This window comes from Egretta garzetta, unplaced genomic scaffold (assembly GCF_000687185.1).
Source record: "Egretta garzetta isolate BGI_Z169 unplaced genomic scaffold, ASM68718v1 scaffold430, whole genome shotgun sequence".
Taxonomy (NCBI): domain Eukaryota; kingdom Metazoa; phylum Chordata; class Aves; order Pelecaniformes; family Ardeidae; genus Egretta; species Egretta garzetta.
In genome coordinates, this window is record NW_009258267.1 from 1,483,141 (window position 1) to 1,495,242 (window position 12,102).

The 12,102-nt window shown below is 41.1% G+C and overlaps 1 protein-coding gene across 1 annotated transcript in view; it reads right to left on the minus strand.

Annotated features, from left to right (window-relative positions):
- The window catches only part of LOC104135184 (hormonally up-regulated neu tumor-associated kinase), a 22,750-nt gene that overhangs the window by 3,174 nt on the left and 7,474 nt on the right, over positions 1-12,102 (minus strand). Inside the window, exons 5-7 of the mRNA XM_035904009.1 lie at positions 7,968-8,095; positions 5,100-5,235; positions 3,266-3,554 (exon numbers count right to left, since the gene is read on the minus strand). Coding sequence (XP_035759902.1) covers positions 3,266-3,554; positions 5,100-5,235; positions 7,968-8,095 — 553 coding nt within the window. The remainder of the gene's footprint in view (positions 1-3,265; positions 3,555-5,099; positions 5,236-7,967; positions 8,096-12,102) is intronic.

Here is a 12,102-nt window from a genome sequence, read left to right on the forward strand (position 1 = left end):
GGGAGGGGAGGTTTTTAATTTGTTCAAAAATACTGGAGTACTTTTTGACCAGAAATTTACTCCTTTATAAACATTGGCTGTCTGTAAATATCTCTTTTCATAGGCAGACAAGAATATGCAATATTCTTTACAGTCCTAGATAGAAATATTGTAAATGAACGGCAGTTTGTTCTCAGAGTACTTCGTTTATCTGCGACTGTTAGTTTTTCCTTATTTGTTTCACTCATTTAGATTTAAATTTGCATTCATTTAGATGCAAATGCTAATTTTTTGTGCTTTAATTTTATGCACACAAGTTGTCTTGTTGAGCTCAGTGAAACTATTAATATACTGAAAGTTAAAGCTGATGCATACATTTGCAAGATCTGGAGAGCTGAAAGGAAATTATGTGATTTCATGATGGATCACACACTGCTAGTAATAAATAGCAAATAGTTGGCGTTATACAGACTAGGAAGAACATCTATCTATGCATTTTGAAATATCCTTGGCATAATTTGCAATACAAATATCAAATACCCATGCTGTTGCAATTAAGCTCCAGTAACATTATCAGGATCTCAACAAGAAGATGAATAAAAAGTGGGAAACTTCCCCCTTGCACTCTGTTAACAATCTTTATGCTCCTTCCTCAGTTTCAACTCTCTGTGGCCGGGTGGTCGGAGAAGTGCATAGCAGCCTGCCAAATAGGTGGTTGAATTTGGCCTCTTTTAGACCAAAACAAAGAATCTTCCCCCCAAGATAATGCCCTGCCAGCTGCCTCCTCCGAGAGCCACAGCAGCGCAGTGTGGGATAGGCTCCAGGGGAGCTGGGGGCTGCTCTTGGCTCTGCCTCTGCCCAAAAACGTCATGCTGCCCATGTGGGGCTCTGCCTGGGGATCCAAGAGATGCATTATGCATTCTTTTCTTTTCCCTATATACTTTGCATACGCTTAGGGCTAAGTTTTGCCATTGTGTAAGCATGTGCATAAAGTAGTTTTTGCTGAAGAACAGGCCAGAGTGTACTGGAAAAATAAGAGCATTGAGTAAGAACGCCCAATTTGATTTCTCAGTCAGCCTTCCCCTCTCTCTCCCCTCTTTTTGCCCAGACCCAAGTCTTTCTGAGCAATACGAATATTATTGAACATTGGAGGAACTGGCATAAGGTGGTAGCACTCATAGTCATGATTTAAAAGAGCTCCCGGGGAGGATTGATTGCACAGGTTAATTGTGAATAAGGCGTGAACAAGAAACAATGGAGAGGTGATCATGATTAACTGCAAATAGTTGCAGAGCCTGACTACTAGCAAGGAGGAAATATTAATTTTCATAATACAGAATGATATAGGAGGGAGTAGAGAGATGAAATTAAGAAACAAATGATGTAGAGTGACTACCTGGGGAAAAAACTATGAGGTTTGCAAACACTCTTTGATAACAGAATAATCTCTAAATGGCACTAGTAGCAGGCTTTGTGTTTATGAGTTTAAAGGTAGCATTTACCAACCTTGTGCTAACAAACAAGAGGAAACAAACTTTTAACAACATGGAAAGATGGTATGAATTGGTCTGTTCTAATTTCCTAATTTCTATGTCTTAGTAATGAAATTAGAAGCAATAGACCAAGCAGTGTCACAGGTTGCTCAGGGAGGCTGTGGAGTCTCCGCCTTTGAAGTTATTGAGAAGCCATCTGGGCATGGTCCTGGGCAACCAGCTCTAAGTGGCCCTGCTTGAGCAAGGGGTTTGGACCAGATGACCTCCAGAGACCCCTGCCAACCTTAGCCAGGCTGTGATTCTGTGATTCTGTGAAAATCACCACTGTTTTGAGCTGGTAGCTGGCCAGGTTGTTTTGAGTCAGTACTGGCTTGGGTTTAAATCTTTGACTAGAAAAATGTCAACACAGAGAAAGAGAATGTCAGTCTTTCCTTTGTTAAACTTTGCCTCTTTCTCTCCTTGCTCTACCAAAACCTCCAGCCTGCCTTGGAAATATATATATACTGGAACTTCAAAAAAAATAATTTGTGGTGTTATTACCTTACAATCAGAGCCATTTGGGGGTCTGTGCTTGAATTCAGCTTGACTCTGTGCCTTAAGAGGGCATTTTGGATGCCAGGAGTGGCAGGAAGCAAGTCAGCCCCTTAATCAGCTTGTAACTTACTTTATGCACACGATTGCTTCCCTCTTCCACCAGGGTAGGATGCCGAAAGAGGTCATAGAGGACGTGAAATGCTACCACTTGCCTGGAAGGCTAGATCTCTAGGGGCTGTAAATCAGCTTGATACCCAGAGATTCAAGAAAGCTGGTCGATAGCCTTCACAATAAGGCTCTTTTTGAGTGACTTACGATTTACCAGATCCAATTTAAAATTATAATATGAAAAAAATCACACATATGAAGGAAAGCATCCTCCCCCTAAGCATGCACACACACACACACACTCTCCCCAACTCATATTTTTGAGTTATGGCTCTGTCTGCAAACACTGCACAGGCTGTTGCGACCTTGGGGCTGTGTGCTGGGATGGAGATCTGGATCTGCTCAAGCTCATCTGAATAATTTCTAGAGGAGTCAACTGGACCTTCTCAAAATACAGCTTCTCCGGGGTGAAGGCTTTGAATGGGAGGCTAACCGCTGATGTGTGTTGTTTTGTAGCTGAAACTTTTCCCATTGCACTTGTGTGTTAGAAGCTGGAATTTGGCTTCCTGTCTGCCTAGTTTCTGCCTGAAGCAAAATTTTTATGACTGAGCTGTGAACCCCTTAGTGGAGACGGTTGTAAAAGAAAAGCTTACAGCCTTTTTAACTAATTGTAGCCTTACCAGAGATTACCATAATTTTCTGAACTTATTTTTTAAATTTTTGTCCCCTCTGATCTCACTCCATGTCCCAGAGTGAGTCGGAGCTGGAGTGTGAGCATAAGATACAGTGGTAAAAATACAAAAAAAGATGCTGGGAAAAGATTTTACAACTTTCACAGCTTCCCACTCACCTCCCCCGACTTTGGATCAGGCCCTCACAGACCAGTCAGAAAGGGAAGGGATGGTGCGGTCACTGAGATGCTAATGCTCCTTTTCCCAAAGGAAAAGTAATCTTTTATGTAAAGCAAAATAATTCTCAATCCCATTACAACCAGCACCCTGTTTTTAAAATTCATTAGTCGTAAAAAAAGGCATGCTTATCTCAGGGAAAAAAAATCTCTTAAAATAATCACCTCTGAGAATGCCAGAAGGTAGTTTTCCCAAGACTGTACCCAGATCTGCAATTTCATTACTATTTTTGGTGAATTTTACCTCCGTTCCATGGACAACCACCTTTTTCACATGTGCTGTGTGGCTGTTCCGGTGTTCATCACAAGAATCCAGTGGCATGGATTTATGCCTGTCATGAGCATGATTTCTTACCTGGGCTCTTTTGCGGTCTTTCTGGTACCTGAGCAGTTTCTTCAGCAATAAGCAATAAGAGGCCATGGCAGGAGAGGGTCTGTTATTTATTAAAATGTTGATAACTTCAGAAAGACTGAACTCCATTATTTCTGTCATGTAGTTTAAAACAACGGGATTCAGTTCACTGGGGCAAAGTCTGAAATATTAGGAAAAAGTATTTAAATACAAATGATGCATCCAGGTACAACCTCAGAATTTACAGTAAGTGGACAAGACGCTTCTTGTGATGTAGCTGGAGTGGGCTCAGTCGGTTGTACAGGCAAATTGTGATACACAGTTGTGCAAAAATCCTGTCTGGCTACGCTAATTTCACTGCTGGGCTGAGGCTCTGTTGCTGCATTATTAAATATCCTATTGTTGATAGAACTGATTACTCTGAAAGGACACCCACCAGGACTAAGCTTGAAAAACTAAAAGATGGAAACCATCATTTTCTCATTTTAATCAAGTGTCTATATTTTGATTCCCAGTACAGTTAAGTCTCATATGGATCAACAGAGAGATAGTGTGTATGCATTTGCGTAAGAAGACAGGAAGAGCCCCAAAAGCAGGAAAATCTCAAAGGACAAAAAAAGAACTAAGGAAAGTACAGGAGCACTCTTTACTTTTTATATAAATCAGATGATTGTGAAATAAAACTGGTCATGTTATAATGAGAATTGTTTTACTGACAGGCTTCTGTGAGTAGGAAAGGCTAGTAAAGGCATTTTAAAAATACGCCAGCCTTGGATTCTGAGACTCCTAAGACATTTTTTCAAACTTGTCAAACTTAAGTATGAATGGGCACAGACACATCTGAAGGGAGGGACGGAGGGCAAAGGTAGGAACAGTGGCAGTTCTCAGAGCAATGAACAAATTGCAGATAGATTTCTAACAGCCCTGGCTGTGACTAGCAGCGGATCGCCTGGATTGCGGTAGGAAAACCTGCCACGTGTCCTGTAGACACCATTGCTAATGGTGCCGATTACATAGGCCAAATAACTTTCTTTTTCAATTAGTGTAAACTATTGATTTTTACAGAATGTTCTGGGCACAAAATGTTTGACCTGTGACTAGCTGCTTTCAGCTGGGAGGAAGAAGTAAAAGGTCCATCACTAAAATTAAGTATTTAAAGAGGTGCAAAGTATACTTTTCAGCCTCGCATTATGAGAGATGAATAACATCTTGAAAGTTGGCAATGCTTATGCGAAGTGTCACACTGCACATATCTATTTCAAACTTTTATAATAATCTTAAACTGTAAAGTGACTTGCTAAGAAAAAATGGAGCCTAGTTAAGGCCAGTTACAAAGATGGATCAGAATAAAAATTATTAGAATAACAAGAACTTCAGTGTAATACAAAAATGTCATTCCCTCAGGTGGGCATGCAGGACCTAGTTCTGCAGGAAAGGATTAGAAGCACACTGTCTAGAAATTAGTGGTACCAGTGAGGCATCCTGAGAACAAAATTATTGATACAATGGATATAAGCAGTTCTATAAGGATATAAAATTTATCCATGGTTGATGTGGTGCTTTCTGAAATAAAATTCTGTCATTTTGGAACAGCCGTGAGCAGATAACAAAAATCTTCTAAACCAAACCAACCAAAAGAATTTCTACAAACCCCAACACTCCCCCGCCCCCTGCCAATCCCAAATCCTGAAATCCCAAGATAGAGGAGAGATGTGAAATTTGTTACCTGTTCTCATAGGTAGCAGCATTCAGTATTTTCCTGGTGAAGCCTTCGTTCAACCATTTGTCTTTTATTGCTTCTTTGACTCCAGGCCTCTTAGCAGGGTCAGGTTCCAGCAAGCACTGAATGAAGTGTACAGCTCCTGCGCAGTATTCAGGTGAAGCTGCTTATTTACTAGTAATATCTGATTATTTGGGCAGTAAAAATTTCGCTTTTTCAGAAATGTGGCACTTATCCTGCTTCTCCACATTGTAAAAACCTCAGCTAAAATCCAGTCTTTAGGGCTACCTCTGGACTGCTGAATAAAAGTGCCCTGTTTCTCCTCTGAGACTGCTCTGGTCCCATGTGGTGACCCTGTTCCCTGAAGGGTGCCTGAGCAGGGTGGGCAGCATGGGCCAAACCATGCCAGGAGGCATGCTATGGAGCTGTGGATGCTGCTATAGATACAGCACTGATCCTCGCTTCCTACTGCTATGAAGGTGATGAGGCCGACAGCTCAGATGAGATGCCTCTATACAAACGCACGCAGCATGGGAAACAAACAAGAGGAGTTGGAAGCAATCATGCTGCTAGAAAGCTACGACCTGGTTGCCATTACAGAAACCTGGTGGGATGAATCCCATGACTGGAATGTAGCTATTGATGGCTACAGGCTGTTCAGAAGGGACAGGCGAGGAAGGAGGGGCGGGGGCGTTGCCCTTTACATCAAGAAATCATTACAGTGTGAAGAGCTGTCCCTGAAGAATAGCCACGAGCAGGTCGAAAGCTTATGGGTAAGAATCAGAGAGAGAGGCAACAAAGGGAACCTGGTGGTTGGTGTCTACTACAGGCCGCCAGATCAAGAGGAGCTGACTGACGAAGCATTCTTCCTCCAACTCCGGGAGGCTTCGCGCTCGCAGGCCCTCGTCCTGCTGGGGGACTTCAACAGTTGGCGGTGTCCCTGCTGACTGCAGGGGGGTTGGACTCGATGACCTCTAGTGGTCCCTTCCAACCCAAAACATTCTATGATTCTATGATTCTATGATTCCTAATTTGTTTTATTTCCCCCAGTGAATGCATCTTATGGCATTGATAGCAATCTCAGCGTTGTGCTCACTCTGCCTTTGATCAAGGCTCTGAGAAGGGGCACTTCTGTGCCAGCCTACTACCCAGGAGTTATGTTCCTCACACAGAGAATCTAATCTCATTGATAAAACTCTCTGTCTCGAGGGAGGGAGACGGACCCATGTGCTCAAATGACGGTGTCGTGCTTTGGCTTCCTGGAGTTGGGACAGAGAAAGCTCAAGCATTCCCATGTGTCTATCACTCAGCTCCAACACTGCATAAAGTCCCTCTCTTTTTTTTTTTTTCTTCTAGGGAAAACTCTACTGAATTCTCCCATGTTCCTTGGGGATGTTTTGAAATGAGCAAAATAGCAAGTGAGCATTGAACTGGGAACACACTGCCCCTTTCACTTGTAATCTCCTTCAGAAGAACTTAGATCTAAAGTATGCAAAGCTTGTTTACTACTGCTCCCTCACTAAATTCCCAATGGGCAAGGGAACAATGGAGTTATCCACAATCTTCCACTAACTGTGTGGGCTTTGTAGAAAAGCAGAGATAATGCATTTATTAGTAGGAGCTATAACAATAGCATAAATAAGAAAAATAGAAATATAATAATTGCAGCTATGGAGGGCTTGTAGAAAAATGCAGCTGCTATCTGGCAACCAATCTCCAAAGAATGATAAATGAGAGACTAATGTACAAATGTTCTGGACAGCTATGGTAGATATCCTCATACCATTTACTGGGGGAGAAAAAGAAATTGAATCATCACATTATCTTAATACTGTAACTCCAGACTAGATCCAGCTAGCTTAGTCTGGAACTGTCTGCTGCTTCCCAGCGCTTGGTTGCAGGCAGCCACTGAAGCTGATTCCTAGGCTCATTCTTGCCTAACGTCAGAGCAAAGCTGCTCAAAATGATGGGGAGATCTGAACTCATGCTGGTAGGTAGTTGGGCAAAACATGCCTTGTTCTGCTCCGTTTTCTGACTTGGTCAGTGAAGCTGCAGGATAATGGCTACGAGAAGGGGTCCAAGCCTGTGATGGTCAACAAAGAAGGTGCTAGTCCAGGTGGAGAGAAAATAGGGACTAAAGCCAGAGGTGTGTAGGAATCATTGTAAAACAGCAGAATTCTGAGCTTTGAGGAAGTAGCATTTGTACTGCTGACCCAGCGTGTGTATACACCAACAAGACTTCTGGGTTTTTGAGCCATGGGCTGTAATGCAGTCTGGAGCTTTTGAGAACTGCCTTTCCCAGTTGTCCTAAAAGACTCCATAGACTGTAGCTCATTAAAGATTGTCAGCAAAATTCACTGAAAAACATTGTATTTCAGTTCTTTCTCATTAAAAATATGAACAGAAAAAATAGCCCTCCCATTTCTTTAATTATCTCAGTGTTGTGGGTTCTGTCTGTAGCCAAAAGATAAGCTCTTCAGGAAAAAATATCTAAGGTTTTGATAACTTATTTTTGGGAAAAACAGGAAAGAATGCCTGGCTATGACACACAGCATGGGACATACTAAACATGGCAGTGTTCTCATTTACTGCACAGCTGCTCCACTTAAGTAAAAGCAATGTACATTTTATTCCCCCTGTAAATAAGAAGCAAGAATAGTGGTCTTTTGAAGAGGCAATAATGTTATTTTCCTACTAGCCTGAGATAAAGAAATCTTACCTAAGGCACACAAAAGTTGTTTGTAAATGCAAACAAGGCAACTGGAAAAGGTTCCTTTTATTTTCCAGACGATTACTTCATTGCAAAATTCACTTTATTACCTGAGTTAGACATTTTATACATTAGTATTCTTTATAAAAATTGGAGTGCTTTACCAGGGGAGATATCTGATAGAATAGGGCTGATTTCTCCAGTTAACATCTTTTGATGTAGTTGCTTGATATTAAAAGGTTCCACTGGGAAGGGTAATGTGCAGGTTAGCACAGCAAACATGCTTACACTTCTGTCAAAGAAAAAGACAAACATCAGAGCCCATATAAAGCCAATAAATATTTGTTTAAAAATCCCACAAAACTGTGAGTCAGGTTGCAGAGATTTGCCTTCGGTATCAAGCATGAGGTTACAAATACCTCTAAGCAGCAATTTGTACTGAATACACATCTTGCACCTTTTTTCTTTGTGTAAATGCCATTTTATCTAGAAAAGAATGTTGTGGGAATTGTGTATAAAATCGACTGTACAGTGAGTGACTGCAGTGTTGAAAGTGGAAACCTGCTGTTTATTTTAAAAATAAGCTTATTGGAGTGTCAGTGTAGTGTACCCAGCCCGTCAGAATAAAGCATTTCGGTTTGGAGGCTGAGTGACAACACAGAGCTGGGACTGATGCGATAGATCTTGTTCCAAATAGTAATTCACCACTTCTTGCTTTGCTCAGATTGCTAAATTAGGTGTGACTTATGCCTAGAAGGCATTCGTTTGGTAACAGCTTGCTGTTGGCTAAAGACTTGAAACTTTAACTCTTGCGAAAGACTAACAGTCTGCTAGTAGTGATCTGCAAGCTTTATGAAGGTTTGCCATTTAGTTTGGAGAAGTACCAACATTTGGAAAACTTGCTTAGCTGTCCGGAGTTTGCGAGCGAGGCGGTTTCCTTGAACACTCTCCATGGTACTTCCTTGCTCCAGCTGAGCTGCGCCACCACAGCAGCTCTGCTCTTCACCATCTGTCGCCGTTTCTCTATTGAATTCAGTTGAGATGGCCGTTTTAGGAATGCAGGCGATTCTAATTTAGTTGATCGGGTTGGTACATTAGCACAGATGATGACGACATTATCTGCGAAACAGATCTGGTTGCGGCGTGCACAACAACAATCCTTTCTTTGATGTTTTCAAACAGTTGAAAAGCCAGGAGAAGATGATGGCACCATTGAAAGACCATGAGAAGATGCTGGCACCTTTTTACAAATGTTGCATTGGATTGCATATGGATAAATGCTTTTTGTTACTTTGACCAGGACTTATCTTGTCTCACTTTAACCATGTAAAACCTAGGAATCAGTAGTTATCAATGGAAAGAGAGAAGCCTCTCCAAGAGAGACTCATCACAGCTATGTTAAACAGCTCTTTTAGGCTACAGTTAAGTGTCTCAGGAGATGAGCTATCACCCTGCACTGACAATAACAGGATGCTAGCTGCCTGGTATAACCCAGATGCCTGGTTGTTAAATGGCTAAATTTGGGTGAGATCAATCTCTTCTTACTTTACCAAATCTTTTGATAAATCTAGTCCTTCAGTGTAATGCTTTCCAAAAGTTTCCCGATGAGTCCTTTGAGTAAAAAAACTGCGGAGATATGACGGAAACATGCTGCAATGAAATGACATTGAGTTGACTGAAGTAGCAAGGATTGTTGTTCTATAATACATAATAGCACATGGATTAAATGTAGCTGGAGTTGAAGCGAGAAAAGGGCCCCTGAATATTCTCTGATGAGTGGGAGTAACGTGCAGCGTAAATGGATCTCTAATGTCATTACAACATTAGATATATTTTTCTTTTCAACACTGCAAATACTGCCATGCACTTTAAATTGATGGTGATGATATACATGACTGGTGCTTTAAACTGGCAATAGTTCTTTTCATCAGACTACTGGATGGGGAAATCCCCAAAGTATGGGAATTTGGGGAATGGATGGAGCTGCCATCCTAAAAATCTCTTTTAACATCTTCTGCACAAAATGTAGCTACTTAACAGGAATGTACTTAGTAGTTAATTGTAGCTGGAATCCGATGGCATGTTAAACTCCTCTATCTCACTGAACTATCCGGATTTGTTTGAATACAGCAGCTGTTTCCTCAATTCAGCTGGTGCACAGAAGCTAATCACTTTCCAGTCCTCCAAAGAATCTTTAAAATCTTATGCACAAAAGTCATGATTAGGCAAAACAGGCACTGCCGTTTGCTGTTGCCTCAGAGGAGCCTTAGCTGGTTTGTAGTTGAATCTGGATGGTTTTCTGAATGTGCTTCTGACTGAATATGGCTTTCTGGTTCCCCTTGTCATGACCCCTTGTCATGCTGCATAAAGTCAGTATTTCTCCACCACACTGGAATCTTTTGCTGGAGTCTAGTCAATCATTAATCCTTTACTTGTTTTGTGACAGTAGAAGTAACTTATCTTTCTCATTAATATTTTAGTTTGTCAGAATTCCCTTTTCCATGATGATAAAGTGAACAATTCAGGTTAAATTGTAAATATGTTTTATGCCTAAAATGTAAAATATGTCTATGTTAAATACCAAGAGCCTGATATAAGTTCTTTATAGTCCTTGACCTGTTATGTGATGTTTATTAACAGTGAGCTCAGTAAATGGTTCTAAGGTCACTGCTTTGCCTTCATTCAGACATCTGAAATGTGAAATAAGTATAATCCTGTTAAAGTGCTGACAGCATCCTCTAGACCTGATTCCTCTGTGTTATGTCTACATAAGCTCAAAGTAGCACTTTTGAAATCTGGACTTACACTGAAGTAATTTGGTAGAATTTGTCCCTTCATCCTTAACTTTGTGTACCATTCATATCCTGTTAATTTAGAAGAAGCTGAGGTATAAGAACCACAGTTAGGTCACAACCCTAATATATAGTATGCCTGCCAGAAGCAGGTCTTGAGAGGAATAATGTGCGTGATGTGTTTATGCATATATAAATCCTCTTTCTCTTTTGAGCATACAGGAATGCTAAGCTTCTACTTTAGACATCTGAATCAGATGCCTATAAGTAGGTACCAGAAACCTTGTAGATCAAACCAAAACATTTTGTCCTCTGTAGATACACAGTTTAGTAAAGACTGCTGAGAACTCTTCAAGGAGATGTCTGTATTCTTGCTGCTGGACGAGCAAGTGGGACATCCCAGTTCAGAGCAGTTCTGTACATCCAGACCTCCTGTTCCTTCTGGCAGGTGACCAGAGTGAGGTGGTTTGGAGTTGGATTAAATGCAGCATTGCGTGTTGAACAGAAACAGAACATTAAGATCCATTAGATCAATGCTGTTGTGGGGTGGGATGGGAGCTGGCACTTCTAAGCCAAAAAGTCCAAATACTCTTACAAGCCTTCTGAGCTGTTTGAAATCCATAGCACCCTGATTTTTGTTAGTTAAGATACTGCAGGGAATTATGGTTGAAGTTGTAAATAGGTGGGAGGAGGCTGGACAAAGGTGCACTTGACGAGTCACTGGGTTTTTGAATCAATGCTCTAGATGAAGATTTGGCTTAGTCTATATTAATCATACTCCATACTCATCTTTTATGCCCTGAATCATACCTACTAGAAATGGGCTTAAAGACATGTTCTAGGTAGAACACTCAGACCTGGGCATATGGTCACTGTCAAAACAGCTGAGGAGAAGCTGATACATGGGCACATATAGATAAACATGGATTGCCTTTGGACAAATGGTGGACATGGAGAGCTGCTCACCTATACAGATCCATGAAGATCAAAGGATATAAAAATGGGCTTAATATACTATAATTTTCTCAGATCCATCCAGAAAAACTATCAAAAAAGTAAAAAACTCCAAATTTTACTGCTAGCATTGCAAACTGTGAATGCAGTTGGAAAGTCTGAGATGTGAAAAACTACTCTTCTGGTGGCATTTTCTTCATTATTCTTTATTATAAGAGACATATCCTATAGATGTAATGGACAAAGAAAATTGACTCCATTCAGGTTTGTGCCACTTATGAAGTAAATAACTCCACTTTTTAATCATATTCTGATATAAGGGCCTGTCAAGGTATGGATGAAAGTCTCCTGGCTCTGCTGTAGCCCCAACTTTGGTCTTTGTGTCCCTGAGGCTCAATTTTTATGTTTAGATTTTTTCTTTTGGCAAATTAGACAGAAATGCCTGTTTGTCAGCCCCAAGGTTTCTAGGGCTTCTGATTTTGATGGAAGTGACTCAGATATCAGCTGTACCTGTGTACCAGAAGGACAGGAGGGTGGGGGGTTCATCTGAGGG